Source organism: Choloepus didactylus, chromosome 6 (genome assembly GCF_015220235.1).
Source record: "Choloepus didactylus isolate mChoDid1 chromosome 6, mChoDid1.pri, whole genome shotgun sequence".
NCBI lineage: Eukaryota > Metazoa > Chordata > Mammalia > Pilosa > Megalonychidae > Choloepus > Choloepus didactylus.
The window spans coordinates 124,020,804-124,039,898 of NC_051312.1; the positions used below are offsets into that span (position 1 = coordinate 124,020,804).

Consider the following 19,095-nt stretch of genomic DNA (forward strand, 5'->3'; position numbering starts at 1 on the left):
AATATTATTTAAAAATAGCTATAAGATTCTATTTGAGAGAAGAAATCATGACATATTTCTGCAAGGTCAAGTGAATTTTATCTATAGCTAATTTACAATAGTAGAGTCTTTAAAATAAGCTGGTTATTCTGTCTAAATTAGCAGTGCCTTAAATCATTAGTCAAGGAACTGTAGCATATATAATGGTATAAGAAACAACGAGCTCTCAGGCATGGTCTCCCTTGGAGTCTGATAGTGTGCTCTGCAAACCATCAGGCACCATGAGGAAGCAGGACAATTGAGTGGTACTGCTAAAATTGTGACTTGAAATTACCAAAGAAATCAGTAGGCCTATATGAACCCAAAAGCAATGGCAAGATCAGGGGTTCAATCCAGTCTTCAGGGCCAATGATACAAGATTATCCAAATCAACCAAGGCCCACCTGGGAAGAAGTGAAAGAGCAACTAGAAAAGAAAAAGAAAGGCTCCAAGGCCTTGGCTGAATTTGAAGAAAAAATGAATGATAACTGGAATAAAGAAGTAGAAAAACACAGGAAAAATTATTAAGTAGGAGTGAGAGCTACACCAAAAAAAGAGAAAGGAAAAAAAAAATCTGGTAGGTATTAATCTTCTTCATCAAGCTCTGATTCTTCCAGCAGTTCTTCAGATTCTGAAAATGAGGATAACAAACAAGGGAAAAGAAGAAAGAAAAAGAAGAGCGGTTTACATAGATCTTTGGAAAGTTCCATGTCAGAAACTGAATCAGACAGTAAGGTTAGTTTAAAAAACAGAAAGAAGTCAGAGGATTCAACTGAGAATGAAAAGGACAATAAAGGACTCAGCAAAAAAAGAGATGTATCCTGAAGATAAACTTTTATCATCTGAGTCCCTGTCAATAATTCTGAATATTTTTTAGCATTACAGTGTGTTATGTTTCGTGAATGAATTTTTTGACTACACTTTGGTGAGGAATAATTTCAAATAAAACTGGTACTTTTTGAACTAGATAGTTAAAAGATTCTAAAATGCATGTTTTATACTGTTAAGTTTTAACCAGTCAGGAAGATTTTATGTAACCAATACAGTTATTTTTTTGGTATGAATTTTGCTTAGGCTGAAATGTTTAGTTTTTGTAACTCCTTATTTTTATTATCTTAAGATCATTACTGTATTTAACGGCATACTTGCCCAGATATTTAGCATGTAAAAAGCAGATTTTGATATTTTTCTTTAATAGCTTCATCTTGAAGCTGAGACTTACCATCAACAAGTTGAGTGGGAGTCTTGGTGTGCTGTGTCTTGTTACATAAAGCTATTGCCAGAATCTTAGTTAATATGTTTTTTAAAAAAGGAAGAAATAGAGAAGCTCATTAAGTCTAGGAGGTGGGAGGGGGTTGCTCATATCCTCAGCATCTCCTCAGCATAGAAGGGGAGAGACTGCCAGTTCCACTATGTCACAGTGCCTGTTCTACCACAGCATAAGTATCTTGAACTTTTTTTCACCCAGAAACAAACAAACAAAAAAACCATTGTAGGCAGGTGCTATGTACAACCACCTCAGCCGCAACTCTTGAGAAGGGAAACTCACACTTTAGTTTAGATATGCAGTGGTTGGGAAGGGCAGGGGGCAGTAAAGGTCATTGTGTGCACATATCTGTTGGCAAATAATTCATTATGCAGTCTTATCTTTGAAGAAACAAAAAGACAATATATAGAAAAAAGGAACTATTCTTCTCAAGTTTAGGCTCATTATGTGCTACACACCATCATAAAGGTTTTCTTTACTCCTCACAAAAATTCATGAAGGTTGTTAAGGATTTTGAGACTCAGAATGATTAAATATGAAGGACAAACAATTGGTAAGTAGCTGAGCTTGGGTTCAAATCCAGATAACGTGGCACCAAAGCCCAAGTTCTTAAATTACTATTCTTTACTTTTAATACCCTTTCAGCGCTTCAGTAATTATCCACATTAACTTATATAAGAATTCGTAGCTGTGAAACAGGACCTGGAAAAAGTATGTTAGAATGCTTCATTGAAGATAAGCAGAGGTAACACTGCACCCAAAGGGCAGTGATCTGGAAAACATATTCGAAAATCTCTCTAACAAAGCTCTAACAATGTACAGTCAGAAATAAAGAGAGAAAGAGAAAGAAGATACAGACGCAACAGGTATATAGTGTTTTTCAAAATAGATAGCAAGATGGTACTCTGGAGAAATAATTCAGTATAATAGAAAAACGGATTAAGTACTAAGTAGGCAGATTTAAAGAGCTCGTTTCATTGGCAAAATTAACAGAATCATATATATTTTAATAAAGAAAAAATTCTTCAAACATCTAGACAAAAGAACATAGCCTCAGTCCTTATTTCTATTACATTAAAGGCCAGAAGACAATGACCAGTCTCTACATATTTACAAACAAAGTAAAAGATACCCGAGTCTTAGGTATGCAACAGCTTAGAAAATATTAGCACTTTTATGTGTCCTCCAATAATTAACAAAGGTTGAACCTAGCCCATTTAAAGAGGAATCAAAATGAAGAATCCAGGAGATTGAATGTTTCAATTTTTTTTTTTTTTAGTTACTGAATAAACAGTGTTTGGGGAATAAGGAAAGGTAGTGGCGTAATATTGGTAAAATATATATTTGATAAAGGTAAGCAACAGAACAATGTACAGTCAGGTCTACATTTTAAATTAATACGGAAGATTAAAGCTGAAAAATCCAATTACAAAGTAAAAGAGTTCGCACATAGTCACAAATCAGAAGTCAAGGCATAAAGTGTAAAAATAGGATAAAGTTATTTTAGTGGAGAAAATATTCAAAATGAAGTTATGACAGTTATGGATTATTCACTGAGCAATAACACCAAAATGAAACAACTGGCAAGATAAGTAAGAATTATAATGGGAAACATTTATGAAAAAAAGGACAGGATTTGAATAATGCAAGATTGAATAAATATCAAAGTCTGCTGTCAGCTCCGGGAAGGAGAAGGGAGAACTGCAGTGGCAGCCCTTATCGGAAACTCATTCTGCTGATCCAAACTCCAACCATAGATAGACTGAGACCAGACACCAGAGAATCTGAGAGCAGCCAGCACAGCAGAGAGGAGACAGGCATAGAAAAAAAACAACACGAAAAACTCCAAAATAAAAGCGGAGGATTTTTGGAGTTCTGGTGAACATAGAAGGGGGAAGGGCAGAGCTCAGGCCCGAGCTCAGGCCCTGAGGCACATATGCAAATCCTGAAGAAAAGCTGATCTCTCTGCCCTGTGGACCTCTCCTTAATGCCCCTGGTTGCTTTGTCTCTTAGCATTTCAATAACCCATTAGATCTCTGAGGAGGGCCCCCCCCCTTTTTTTTTTAATCCTTTTTTCTTTTTCTAAAACAATTACTCTAAGAAGCCCAATACAGAAAGCTTCAAAGACTTGCAATTTGGGCAGGCCAAGACAAGAGCAGAACTAAGAGAGCTCTGAGACAAAAGGCAATAATCCAGTGGCTGAGAAAATTCACTAAACACCACAACTTCCCAAGAAAAGGGGGGTGTCCGCTCACAGCCATCACCTGGTGGACAGGAAACACTCCTGCCCATCGCCAGCCCCATAGCCCAGAGCTGCCCCAGACAACCCAGTGTGATGGAAGCGCTTCAAATAACAGGGACACACCACAAAACTGGGCGTGGACATTAGCCTTCCCTGGAACCTCAGCTGATTGTCCCAGAGTTGGGAAGGTGGAGCAGTGTGAATTAACAAAGCCCCATTCAGCCATCATTTCAGCAGACTGGGAGCCTCCCTACACAGCCCAGCAGCCCAGAACTGCCCTGGGGGGACAGCACTCACCCGTGACATAGCACAGTCATCCCTCAACAGAGGACCCGGGGTGCACGGCCTGGAAGAGGGGCCCACTTGCAAGTCTCAGGAGCCATACGCCAATACCAAGGACTTGTGGGTCAGTGGCAGAGACAAACTGTGGCAGGACTGAACTGAAGGATTAGACTATTGCAGCAGCTTTCAAACTCTAGGATCACCAGGGAGATTTGATTGTTAGAGCCATCCCCCATCCCTGACTGCCCAGAAACACGCCCCATATACAGGGCAGGCAACACCAACTACACACGCAAGCTTGGTACACCAATTGGACCCCACAAGACTCACTCCCCCACTCACCAAAAAGGCTAAGCAGGGGAGAACTGGCTTGTGGAGAACAGGTGGCTCGTGGACGCCACCTGCTGGTTAGTTAGAGAAAGTGTACTCAACGAAGCTGTAGATCTGATAAATTAGAGATAAAGACTTCAATTGGTCTACAAATCCTAAAAGAACCCTATCAAGTTCAGCAAATGCCAAGAGGCCAAAAACAACAGAAAATTATAAACCATATGAAAAAAACAGACAATATGGATAACCCAAGCCCAAGCACCCAAATCAAAAGACCAGAAGAGACACAGCACCTAGAGCAGCTACTCAAAGAACTAAAGATGAACAATGAGACCATAGTACGGGATACAAAGGATATCAAGAAGTCCCCAGAAGAGCATAAAGAAGACATTGCAAGACTAAATAAAAAAATGGATGATCTTATGGAAATTAAAGAAACTGTTGACCAAATTAAAAAGATTCTGGACACTCATAGTACAAGACTAGAGGAAGTTGAACAATGAATCAGTGAACTGGAAGATGACAGAATGGAAAATGAAAGCATAAAAGAAAGAATGGGGAAAAAATTGAAAAAATCGAAACGGACCTCAGGGATATGATAGATAATATGAAATGTCCGAATATAAGACTCATTGGTGTCCCAGAAGGAGAAGAAAAGGGTAAAGGTCTAGGAAGAGTATTCAAAGAAATTGTTGGGGAAAACTTCCCAAATCTTCTAAACAACATAAATACACAAATCATAAATGCTCAGCGAACTCCAAATAGAATAAATCCAAATAAACCCACTCCGAGACATATTCTGATCACACTGTCAAACACAGAAGAGAAGGAGCAAGTTCTGAAAGCAGCAAGAGAAAAGCAATTCACCACATACAAAGGAAACAGCATAAGACTAAGTAGTGACTACTCAGCAGCCACCATGGAGGCAAGAAGGCAGTGGCACGATATATTTAAAATTCTGAGTGAGAAAAATTTCCAGCCAAGAATACTTTATCCAGCAAAGCTCTCCTTCAAATTTGAGGGAGAGCTTAAGTTTTTCACAGACAAACAAATGCTGAGAGAATGTGCTAACAAAAGACCTGCCCTACTGGAGATACTAAAGGGAGCCCTACAGACAGAGAAACAAAGAAAGGACAGAGAGACTTGGAGAAAGGTTCAGTACTAAAGAGATTCGGTATGGGTACAATAAAGGATATTAATAGAGAGAGGGGGAAAATATGACAAACATAAACCAAAGGATAAGATGGCTGATTCAAGAAATGCCTTCACGGTTATAACGTTGAATGTAAATGGATTAAACTCCCCAATTAAAAGATATAGATTCGCAGAATGGATCAAAAAAAATGAACCATCAATATGTTGCATACAAGAGACTCATCTTAGACACAGGGACACAAAGAAACTGAAAGTGAAAGGATGGAAAAAAATATTTCATGCAAGCTACAGCCAAAAGAAAGCAGGTGTAGCAATATTAATCTCAGATAAAATAGACTTCAAATGCAGGGATGTTTTGAGAGACAAAGAAGGCCACTACATACTAATAAAAGGGGCAATTCAGCAAGAAGAAATAACAATCGTAAATGTCTATGCACCCAATCAAGGTGCCACAAAATACATGAGAGAAACATTGGCAAAACTAAAGGAAGCAATTGATGTTTCCACAATAATTGTGGAAGACTTCAACACATCACTCTCTCCTATAGATAGATCAACCAGACAGAAGACCAATAAGGAAACTGAAAACCTAAACAATCTGATAAATGAATTAGATTTAACAGACATATACAGGACATTACATCCCAAATCACCAGGATACACATACTTTTCTAGTGCTCATGGAAGTTTCTCCAGAATAGATCATATGCTGGGACATAAAACAAGCCTCAATAAATTCAAAAAGATTGAAATTATTCAAAGCACATTCTCTGACCACAATGGAATACAATTAGAAGTCAATAACCATCAGAGACTTCGAAAATTCACAAATACCTGGAGGTTAAACAACACACTCCTAAACAATCAGTGGGTTAAAGAAGAAATAGCAAGAGAAATTGCTCAATATATAGAGACGAATGAAAATGAGAACACAACATACCAAAACCTATGGGATGCAGCAAAAGCAGTGCTAAAGGGGAAATTTATAGCACTAAACGCATATATTAAAAAGGAAGAAAGAGCCAAAATCAAAGAACTAATGGATCAACTGAAGAAGCTAGAAAATGAACAGCAAACCAATCCTAAACCAAGTACGAGAAAAGAAATGACAAGGATTAAAGCAGAAATAAATGACATAGAGAACAAAAAAACAATAGAGAGGATAAATATCACCAAAAGTTGGTTCTTTGAGAAGATCAACAAGATTGACAAGCCCCTAGCTAGACTGACAAAATCAAAAAGAGAGAAGACCCATATAAACAAAATAATGAATGAAAAAGGTGACATAACTGCAGATCCTGAAGAAATTAAAAAAATTATAAGAGGATACTATGAACAACTGTATGGCAACAAACTGGATAATGTAGAGGAAATGGACAATTTCCTGGAAACATATGAACAACCTAGACTGACCAGAGAAGAAATAGAAGACCTCAACCAACCCATCACAAGCAAAGAGATCCAATCAGTCATCAAAAATCTTCCCACAAATAAATGCCCAGGGCCAGATGGCTTCACAGGGGAATTCTACCAAACTTTCCAGAAAGAACTGACACCAATCTTACTCAAACTCTTTCAAAACATTGAAGAAAATGGAACACTACCTAACTCATTTTATGAAGCTAACATCAATCTAATACCAAAACCAGGCAAAGATGCTACAAAAAAGGAAAACTACCGGCCAATCTCCCTAATGAATATAGATGCAAAAATCCTCAACAAAATACTTGCAAATCAAATCCAAAGACACATTAAAAAAATCATACACCATGACCAAGTGGGGTTTATTCCAGGCATGCAAGGATGGTTCAACATAAGAAAATCAATCAATGTATTACAACACCTTAACAAGTCAAAAGGGAAAAATCAATTGATCATCTCAATAGATGCTGAAAAAGCATTTGACAAAACCCAACATCCGTTTTTGATAAAAACACTTCAAAAGGTAGGAATTGAAGGAAACTTCCTCAACATGATAAAGAGCATATATGAAAAACCCACAGCCAGCATAGTACTCAATGGTGAGAGACTGAAAGCCTTCCCTCTAAGATCAGGAACAAGACAAGGATGCCCGCTGTCACCACTGTTATTCAACATTGTGCTGGAAGTGCTAGCCAGGGCAATCCAGCAAGACAAAGAAATAAAAGGCATCCAAATTGGAAAAGAAAAAGTAAAACTGTCATTGTTTGCAGATGATATGATCTTATATCTAGAAAACCCTGAGAAATCGACGATACAGCTACTAGAGCTAATAAACAAATTTAGCAAAGTAGTGGGATACAAGATTAATGCACATAAGTCATTAATGTTTCTATATGCTAGAAATGAACAAACTGAAGAGACACTCAAGAAAAAGATACCATTTTCAATAGCAACTAAAAAAATCAAGTACCTAGGAATCAACTTAACCAAAGATGTAAAAGACCTATACAAAGAAAACTACATAACTCTACTAAAAGAAATAGAAGGGGACCTTAAAAGATGGAAAAATATTCCATGTTCATGAATAGGAAGACTAAATGTCATTAAGATGTCAATTCTACCCAAACTCATCTACAGATTCAATGCAATTCCAATCAAAATTCCAACAACCTAGTTTGCAGACTTGGAAAAGCTAGTTATCAAATTTATTTGGAAAGGGAAGATGCCTCGAATTGCTAAAGACACTCTAAAAAAGAAAAACGAAGTGGGAGGACTTACACTCCCTGACTTTGAAGCTTATTATAAAGCCACAGTTGCCAAAACAGCATGGTACTGGCACAAAGATAGACATATAGATCAATGGAATCGAATTGAGAATTCAGAGATAGACCCTCAGATCTATGGCCGACTGATCTTTGATAAGGCCCCCAAAGTCACTGAACTGAGTCATAATGGTCTTTTCAACAAATGGGGCTGGGAGAGTTGGATATCCATATCCAAAAGAATGAAAGAGGACCCCTACCTCACCCCCTACACAAAAATTAACTCAAAATGGACCAAAGATCTCAATATAAAAGAAAGTACCATAAAACTCCTAGAAGATAATGTAGGAAAACATCTTCAAGACCTTGTATTAGGCGGCCACTTCCTAGACTTTACACCCAAAGCACAAGCAACAAAAGAGAAAATAGATAAATGGGAACTCCTCAAGCTTAGAAGTTTCTGCACCTCAAAGGAATTTCTCAAAAAGGTAAAGAGGCAGCCAACTCAATGGGAAAAAATTTTTGGAAACCATGTATCTGACAAAAGACTGATATCTTGCATATATAAAGAAATCCTACAACTCAAGGACAATAGTACAGACAGCCCAATTATAAAATGGGCAAAAGATATGAAAAGACAGTTCTCTGAAGAGGAAATACAAATGGCCAAGAAACACATCAAAAAATGTTCAGCTTCACTAGCTAGTAGAGAGATGCAAATTAAGACCACAATGAGATACCATCTCACACCGATTAGAATGGCTGCCATTAAACAAACAGGAAACTACAAATGCTGGAGGGGATGTGGAGAAATTGGAACTCTTATTCATTGTTGGTGGGACTGTATAATGGTTCAGCCACTCTGGAAGTCAGTCTGGCAGTTCCTTAGAAAACTAGATATAGGGTTACCATTCGATCCAGCGATTGCACTTCTCGGTATATACCCGGAAGATCGGAAAGCAGTGACACGAACAGATATCTGCACGCCAATGTTCGTAGCAGCATTATTCACAATTGCCAAGAGATGGAAACAACCCAAATGTCCTTCAACAGATGAGTGGATAAATAAAATGTGGTATATACACACGATGGAATACTACACGGCAGTAAGAAGGAACGATCTCGTGAAACATATGACAACATGGATGAACCTTGAAGACATAATGCTGAGCGAAATAAGCCAGGCACAAAAAGAGAAATATTATATGCTACCACTAATGTGAACTTTGAAAAATGTAAAACAAATGGTTTATAATGTAGAATGTAGGGGAACTAGCAATAGAGAGCAATTAAGGAAGGGGGAACAATAATCCAAGAAGAACAGATAAGCTATTTAACGTTCTGGGGATGCCCAGGAATGACTATGGTCTGTTAATTTCTGATGGATATAGTAGGAACAAGTTCACAGAAATGTTGCTATATTATGTAACTTTCTTGGGGTAAAGTAGGAACATGTTGGAAGTGAAGCAGTTATCTTAGGTTAGCTGTCTTTTTCTTACTCCCTTGTTATGGTCTCTTTGAAATGTTCTTTTATTGTATGTTTGTTTTATTTTTACCTTTTTTTTTCATACAGTTGATTTAAAAAAGGGAAAGTTAAAAAAAAAAAAAAAAAAGAAAAACAAGGAAAAAAAGAAAAGATGTAGTGCCCCCTTGAGGAGCCTATGGAGAATGCAGGGGTATTCGTCTACCCCACCTCCATGGTTGCTAACATGACCACAGACATAGGGGACTGGTGGTTTGATGGGTTGAGCCCTCTACCACAGGTTTTACCCTTGGGAAGACGGTTGCTGCAAAGGAGAGGCTAGGCCTCCCTATGGTTGTGCCTAAGAACCTCCTCCCAAATGCCTCTTTGTTGCTCAGATGGGGCCCTGTCTCTCTAGCTAAGCCAACTTGAAAGGTGAAATCACTGCCCTCCCCCCTACGTGGGATCAGACACCCAGGGGAGTGAATCTTCCTGGCAACATGGAATATGACTCCCGGGGAGGAATGTAGACCCGGCATCGTGGGACGGAGAACATCTTCTTGACCAAAAGGGGGATGTGAAAGGAAATGAAATAAGCTTCAGTGGCAGAGAGATTCCAAAAGGAGCCGAGAGGTCACTCTGGTGGGCACTCTAATGCACACTTTAGACAACCCTTTTTAGGTTCTAAAGAATTGGGGTAGCTGGTGGTGGATACCTGAAACTATCAAACTACAACCCAGAACCCATGAATCTCGAAGACAGATGTATAAAAATGTAGCTTATGAGGGGTGACAAGGGGATTGGGAAAGCCAGAAGGACCACACTCCACTTTGTCTAGTTTATGGATGGATGAGTAGAAAAATAGGGGAAGGAAACAAACAGACAAAGGTACCCAGTGTTCTTTTTTACTTCAATTGCTCTTTTTCACTGTAATTATTATTCTTGTTATTTTTGTGTGTGTGCTAATGAAGGTGTCAGGGATTGATTTGGGTGATGAATGTACCACTATGTAATGGTACTGTAAACAATCGAAAGTACGATTTGTTTTGTATGACTGTGTGGTATGTGAATATATCTCAATAAAATGAAGATTAAAAAAAAAAAATCAAAGTCTGCCCCTGTATAAACAAAATATCTTTTTAAAGCACCCTGCAAGATTGATAGAAATTTTAACCTATCCTCTGAATGCAATGATAAAAGAAAACTGATGTTTGAAACAAATAAGAGCAGGATATGCTTATTCTAAGTAATTATGACAAAGATAAATAAGACTATAAGAGTAGTTACCCCATCTTCCAAATTTTGGTGTATAAAGATATCAGAAGTAAATTCATAGCCTTAAATGCTTACATGGTTTAAAAGGGAAAAAGATAACTATTCAGTTTAAGAAGTTAACACCCAAAAAGAATCCCAAGAAAATCAGAAAGGACAAAGAATAAAGCAGAAACTAGTGAATCTGAAAAGTATACAATTTTAAAAATCAAATAGGTGTTTTTTCAGGAAAAAAGTCACATCTATTAAAAGAAAACACAAGCAAAATTTAGGAAAAATGTCTTATTTAACTCACAGCAATAGCAATAATAGCTAATATTAAAAGTGCATATGTTCCAGGCACTAATCTAAATACTTCACATTTACTGCCTTTCTTAAACCTCAAACTAACATAAAAGGTCGGTACTATTTATTATCTCTAATATTCAGATAAACTAGAAAGAGATGGAAAAGTTTCAAATTCATTTTAAATGTCTGAAACCAATCTACTAGAAATAAGCATTTAAATAAAAATGCTGGCAAATGAGCTTTAGTTATTTCAAGAATCACAAAGATCACTAAGGATAAACAGCAATATAAAATGAATCATGGATTTAAATAAAAGTATTTTAATTGATGCTACTTAAATTGAACATAGTCCTCTATAAAGTCTTCAAACACCACCAACAACAAAAGCCCACATTTTACTGAACTTTCCCTTAAAATATGGAAAAAGACAGGCAACCTACTTTGATCATTATTAGTTGTAATGAAAGTACAAATCAGTGTATAAAATTGGAAAATATCCACAGATAATTATATTGTCAGTAAATAAGAAACAAGCAATGAGAGAGGCCGTTAGTACTCAGCATTCATGCAGTTAAGGGCTCAAACAGAAAATAAATCATAAAACAAAATAGATTTCCTATAGTAATTGAGATGGTTTGTTATTGGCCCATCTTTAAAAAAAAACAGACCCAACGAAACAGACTGGAATACAGAAATAAACCAACATAAATAGTTTGTCCAGTTCTTACTAATGTAACAGTGCAATGCAGTTGGGAAAGGATAATCTTTTCAATAAACAGTACTGGGTTAATTGGAAATCCATATGGAAAATATGAACCTTGACTCCAACCTTCCACCATATGGAAAAATCAATTCCAGATGGATAACTGATTAAGATACAAAAAGTTGAACAGTAAAGCTTTTAGAAGTAAACATGATGAAATATTTGCACATCTGATATCCATCTGAAAATGAGGCTCACACTCCCTCTGTCCAGACAGATGAGTAGAAAAATGGGGACAAAAATGAAATGAAAAATGGGGTGGGATGGAGGGATGGAATGTTTTGGGTGTTCTTTCTTTCTTTTAATTTTTTTTTGGGGGAGGGGAGTAAGAAAAATGTTCAAAAATTGATTCTGGTGATGAATGCACAACTATGTGATGGCACTGTGAATAACTGATTGTACACTGTGGATGACTGCAGGGTATGTGACTATATCTCAATAAAACTGTATTAAAAAAGGGGAGGGGCAAAAGACATGGACAGACATTCCACAAAACAAACTCTCCAAATGACCAGTAAGCATTCAATAGTAAGTGTTCAATCATAAGGGAAAACCAAATAAAACCACAACGCAATACCAATACCCACCACCAAAATGGTGAAAATGAAAATACCCAGTATTGGCAATGATGTGTAGAACAACTGGAACTGTCTTTACACCACTGACAGTGTAAGCTGGTATGACGATGCTGAAAAACTGAAAAATCACATTTATATATGCAATCGTATGACCCAACAACAGCACCAGAAGTGTAATACATTCACCAAAATAAATGTGGATGGTTGAACTGAATTACACACTAGAGTGAATCTTAGTGTCGAAGAAAAATTAGTGACAAGAGTATCTAATACATGAATCTATATAGTTAAAAACTGCTAAACCTAATCTATGGTGATAGAATTCAAGATAATAATACCCTTTGGGCAGATTAGTTACTAGAAGCAGGTAGGAGGGGGTCCTGGTAATGTTCTAGTCTTCATCAGAGTGATTAAGTAGATGTTTTACTTTGAGAAAATAACACTGAGCTATGTGAACTTACGGTTTGTAAACTATTTCTTCATATGTTAGGCTTCCATAAAAAAGTTTACATAATTTAAAAATTCAGAAACTTTACTACATAATAGCAGTAACCAATTAAAACAATGGAATAAAGAGCCCCTAAAAATAGCAACAAACTTAGAAGTTTATGAGGATGGGGATAGGTACAAAATTTTGATACATACCATATTAACATTGCCATTTGCTTCTTTCAGCTTCAATTAATATACGATTAATCAGAAAGAATAAAAAGGTTGAATACCTTAAGAAATAAGAACAGTAATAATGGATACAAAGCAATAATGATTTACTCAGTGTTATATAATAGTTGATACACAGTAATACATACTGTATGTGTATGTGTGTGTATATATATATATATATATATATATATATATATATATATAAATCTAATGCAGGTCCAAAATCCTTTATCTTACATCTTTGGGGTTAGCTGGGATTCATAATTTAGAATATTTTAGATTTTTAAAAACCAAAGTATATATCATACTATAATCAAATACACTATTATAGCAAAACATGAATAATCACACTGAATGGGATAAAGTTTATAAAGTAGCCTCATGTTAATTCACATCAGGTTTTGCAAGCAAATGAATTCTGATGCTAAACTTAAAGGAGAGAAGTGGTTTTTCGGAGTCTTTGGATTTTAGAATTGTGAACAAGATTGTGGGTCAACATAGGATAAGAGAGACAGAAGTAAACGGGTGGGGAAGGGAAAGCTTTTTTTAACAAATTGTGCTGTAAAGTGGTTAAATATTTAGGGAAATAGTGCTCTTTTATTCTTTACTTCACAGCAGGTACCAAAACAAATTACATATGGATTAGGAATATAATTTTCACAAACAAGAAATAAAAGCCTAGAAACAAGTGATGATATAGTTGAATATACCTCTGGTAAGGGAGGGATTTTATTCATAAACATACACGAAACAAGAATTTGCTGGTAGGAATGTAACTGATATATTTTTTCTAGAAAAATTTGGGAAATCCTTTAAAAATGAGCTCCTTAAAAAACACACATTAACTTTTTGATTTGGTAATTACCTTCTCTGGAGTGCTTCCTAAGGAGATAATTTGTAATGTTAATTTGTAATGTAAACAGATATTTATTTATGAAAATGTTCACTGCTTTTTTTCATTTTGTAATACCCCAAAACTGGAAAATGTCTGATATTATTTGTGGTGAAGAATGCATTAGGAAGTATACTTACAGTATGAGTTCAATTATGTAGAAAAAAAATTTAGGAAAAAGACTAGGTAAAAGTATGCCAAAATGATAATTAGTATTTATAATTTTTATAATTAGGAAAAAATGTTCATTAAGAAAGGAAGCATAATAATGAAGTCACAAGTTGAAATACAGTTTCAGAAGGTGGCTTGAGAAATGATGAATGCAGAATATATAGTAATAATGGTTTTGAAATTATTCCTTATCAAAGCACCAATCTTGGTTTCTCTAACAGTCATGACAGCTAGCCTTTGACTGAATGCTGGTGGATGCTTTCTCATGTACAATTTCAACATATTCAGGGGTTCTAATAATACGGCCAAAATGATCAAGTGTTTTAGTTACAAATCTTCTCAGATTTGGTATATACTGACTGATCATATTAACCCCTAAATAATGTCCCATTATAGACCAGATCCTTACAAGTAGTAATAAAAATAGCCACATAAATTTGCTTGGTATACTTTAACCTTGGCATGCAGTAAGTTGGCATATGACTGTTAAAATAGATTACAAGACACAATTGTACAATTAAATCCAGGACATCTGGATTTGTGAGGTAAAATGGGGATGATGGTTTTCATCTTGAATAGAAATAAAAGCTCCAAATACAAGTTGTCTTTGGACTGTATCTAGTGGCTCCTGACCTTAACTTTATCTGTATATGAATTCTTAGTACTTAAAACATATAAAGAAAGCATACAATAAATATGGACTAGATGAGCAGAAATCGATAATTTTCAGCATATGAACTCCAGAAAACTTGTAAGCAAGATTTAACTTACGAATTTAATAAAAGCTTCTAACCAGAATGATTGCTAACAAAGTACTTCCAACTTTTGAAGTTAATGAAAATATTTATTCAAACCTAACTGTAGTACAGTATCAAGCTGAGTTAAATAAACATTAACTATATGATATTTAGGTTCCTTAGGAATAGAACATTACATCATAAAAATTTCTTATAACACAAATTTGTGCAGTAAGCTTCAGCAATTAAGAAGACGTGATTTCTACATTGAGAACTGTTGTAGGCCCAGTACAAAGAAATGGCTGAGGAAGATGACTTAAAAATATATACACCTGTAGAAAAAACCCCCAATGTTCTGATATTAAATCAAACAAAAAGCTCTTAAGAGAACAAACTTTAATATTCAGGCACAATTGGTTATTATTATAATTTTTGTTCTCACTTAAAGTTTTAAACCAATTCTTACTTGAGTTATGTGTGCGAGTCTAAGAGAAGGCACCCTCTCTCTCACTCCGCTTAAGGACCTTTTGAGAGTAACTTTATGGAGCACAGAGACAATGCACTATAAGTAAAGATATAGTTATTTAACACAACCAATTTTAGGAGAAACTAAATCGAAATATAAAACTATGATTTCTCTTTTTACATCTTATGATGGATGAGGCTTTCTAAAAGGACACCAGGAGATAATTCCTCTGCATAAACTTTAACACAGAATACAAGATTTAAATTAAATGTGCATTCTTCACTACCATGTAAAGAGTTCTATGAATTAGTGCAATTCTTTAAATCCCCATTATTTAGGGGAAAAGTATATACATACTAAGAAATCTCAGCTGCTACATAACCAAGCTTTTTATGGCTCAATAGTCTAATCACAAAGTTCTGTAAAAGATCTTAAAAGTTATAAACAAAAGATCAAAGAACTTAACAAATGGTTTATAAAAATTTCCCTTTAAAACAAAGAGCTCAGAATGACCAGAAAAATAAAGCGTAAAATTTCAGGAATACAATCTTTTCTCCAAGTATATGGTAAAGTACTTTCTCTAAAACAAAACTATCAAACTGTTGGTTTCTGATTAGATATCTTACTACCAGTTGAGGTGGTTACCACTTTTGTGCTATTTAGTGGTTATGCTTTGAAATGTTTTGTTGGGCAATGAAAGAAGGCAATTTATAAGGAAAAGCATCATTCCCCCCTCCCCTTAAAGAAGTGAGAAGCTCTTCCAGATGAGTAAGTCTCAGAATTGGGGATCATAAGAGTCAAAAAAACACAGTGTAAGAATATTAGGTTGATTTAACCTCTATTTCAACAAGATTTACATAATATTTACAATATATAATTGTCAAACCTATAAATTTTTGCAGATTGGCTTTACTTACATTTCTGCAAATGTTTTTCCCAAAACAAAAATACTAGGTAAGTCTATTTACAAACTACGAAGCTGCTTCAGAAACAGCATGATTTAGATATAAAGTGAAATTTCAGTACAATGAAAGTGCAGGTCATGCTTTCAGATTCTGTCAATATCTCATTCCCTACACTCATAGGTTAAGGGATAGCAGTTTTAAACATTTACTATTCTTGTATGTTAAGAATGTTTATTCATCATAATGCAATGATAACAAAAATTTGTCCACATCCATTCCAGCTGGAAATGAACTGGGTAGCTTCTTTTTCTGTCCAAAAAAACAAAAAGAAAAAAAAAGAAAGAAAGAAAAAATAAATCTAGGTTAAAATACTGAACTCAAGGCCCAAAAACTTATTAAGTCATGTATAACTGTAAAAGTTTTTTCCATATACTACTAAAACTGCCAAAATTTTTTATTCCACTAGAATTTTAGTTCTAACAGAAGAAAAATTTTATAAATCCAAGGTTAACTGAATATATTTCAATAGCACCTTCAACATTAGTTTAGAGCAAGAGACATTATAAAGAGTGTACAAAGTTTAACGAGAGAAAACAAAATATTCTTTTTGTAAGGTGTCATGACTGCTGAATCACAAACTTCAGAAAGCTTTACTACCGAAGACATGAAAAGTTAACAGGCACTTAACAAGTACCAAATCCTTAATAAACACTAGGCATTTAATATACATTATATATAGTCTTCACAACCACCAGATATGATTGTGCTAACATCATGTCAGATGATGAAGCTGAGACTTGGGGAGAAGCTTGCCCAAGGTCACAGAGCCAGTAGGAAGCAGAAGCAGAATCCAAACTCAGGCTTGCCTGGCAGCAAAGCTGAGTCTTTCCACAACACCATACTATCTCTGTGACCATTTTAAACACCTTTCCTTCTATTTTTACTTCTTAAAAAGCTAAAATGAGATTTAGAATAAGTGGGCTTCATTTATCAATTTTAATCCCGTGTTGCCTTCCTGCAGATAACTGTAGCTTTTGGGTAATAAAAAGAAATGAATTATTATACAATAATGTAATAATATAAAGGAATAAAGTAGTAAATCTAACCCAACATGCTAATATATATAAGGGCCTATGGAAGAGATGGCAGGAACATGATAAAAACCTGACATCTAAACTAACCAAGCAGTTTTTTGCTTGGTAATTCTACACAATATTGGTTTCCCAAATTTTCATGCCTAATGTCATTCTTACAAAAACAAACAAACAAACAAACTTGCATCCTACCATGACAGAAACAAAAAGCTCACTTTTTCCAAGGAAAAGCAATTATTTTGAAAATGCTGTGCTTCACCAAGATAACTTCTGAGTACCACAATGCCTGTGAAACACTGCTACAGAATTCATTTTTATTAATCAAAACTTGAAGCTGTCTTGATCATAATGCTCAGTTAGATAGCTGTGGAAAAACATGTTAAGCTCTCTAATCTGAGTATTCAAGGAAGGGCAAATAAAACCTTTTAACTTGCCTTAATTTTCTTCTTTTTCATTGGTATTGATGAATTTGCAAGATTTTTATTAGAAGTACGGGAGTTTCGTTCACGCTCATCTAATTCCTCAATTTTCCGCTTCTTTGTGGTACTCCTCGAAGATCTAAATTGCTGTGTATTATCTTTTAGAGGAGTTGCTGAAGTAGTCCTAGAGATAGCTGCTCTGGAGAGAATCATTAATGTATGCGCTGCCATATTCACACTGTTTTCACTTCCTGTTTCACTGGCAGGGCTGCAGGCAGGCAAGTCTGGTGTCACAGGAGGGACCATTACTTTGGGTGTACTACTGTCTTCACCAAAACGCCTACTAGAGGGGACCTTGATACCATCTGCAGGCTCTTCTTTATGTTTCTCCCCTGCCCCTGAGCCAGGTGTCCGGGCTACAGGTAAATCACCACTATCAGTGAGCCTATTTACTGGGCTTTGCCACTGAACATCCTGTAACATTTCTGTGGTGTGTTTACTCAGTGGGTTAATCAAAGAACTGGCAGATTTAGTTTGTTCTTGTTTTAGATCCTTCACAGCTACTCCTACTGAAATGACATTTTTACTGTTTGATGATGTCCCTTGTTTTTTGGTCAGTTCTTGCAGTGAAGCCACAGTTTTCTCATTCCGTAAACCCCCAATTTGCAGCCCATTAGACAGTTTTGTAGTTTCTAGATTTTTCTGCCTTTCCACATCCCTGCATAATTCATTCTCCTTATTAGCTGTTGCTTTATGGAAAGATTCAAGTACAGTATCTGTTGGTGAAACTTTCTTTTCTGACTGAGTTTCCCTTATGGTGGTATGCCGATTAATGGCAATTTCTGATTTAGATAAAATCTTAGGCACAGGAGGTTTCTCTTTTTCTTTTTTGATAGCATTATTAGAAGGGCATTTTAAGGTGGAAGACACAATAGGAGAGTCAAGATTAGGAAAGGAAATTTCATTTCTTTCTTTGTTTTGGGAAATCATCTTATGGTTTGGGCCCTGCATATTTGCCACAGGAGAGGCAGTACTATCAAAACAGAGCACACGCCTGTGACTTTCAAATGGTTTGCTAGTTGGAACTGTACTCTCTACTGAGAAAGGAACTGTGATTTCTTCTGATTTTCTTCCAAGATCTGTGGCCATATTCTTTTCAGTAATTTCAGTTCTACCAAAAAACAAACAAACAATTATTTTTAGCAATATACAGAAATCCTTAATGTTTTGAGAATCTGAACATTCAAGTACCCTATGGGAGAAGCTACTTTTACACTCACTTTTGTGCAAGAAATCCCAATGAATGACTTGAAGACTCCACCAAATGATTTACTTGCTTTCCTAGAATTATAAATGAATTAATTAGAAAAGAAGACTATTCTTGAGAGAAATAAGGGTATACTCATC

General features: G+C 35.7%; 1 protein-coding gene and 1 pseudogene across 2 annotated transcripts in view; one reads left to right on the plus strand and one right to left on the minus strand.

Moving 5' to 3' along the window:
• The first annotated feature begins 77 nt into the window (after positions 1-77).
• Positions 78-3,063, plus strand: LOC119538408 (annotated as a pseudogene).
• Positions 3,064-14,890: 11,827 nt separating this feature from the next.
• Positions 14,891-19,095, minus strand: part of LOC119538410 (protein NPAT) — an 83,228-nt gene continuing 79,023 nt past the window's right edge. For both annotated transcript variants that reach the window (XM_037841333.1, XM_037841334.1), the window contains 3 exons: positions 18,969-19,029; positions 17,704-18,859; positions 14,891-16,484 (listed from right to left, as the gene is read on the minus strand). In XM_037841333.1, the coding sequence (XP_037697261.1) occupies positions 16,407-16,484; positions 17,704-18,859; positions 18,969-19,029 (1,295 nt within the window). In that variant the 3' untranslated portion in view covers positions 14,891-16,406. The remainder of the gene's footprint in view (positions 16,485-17,703; positions 18,860-18,968; positions 19,030-19,095) is intronic.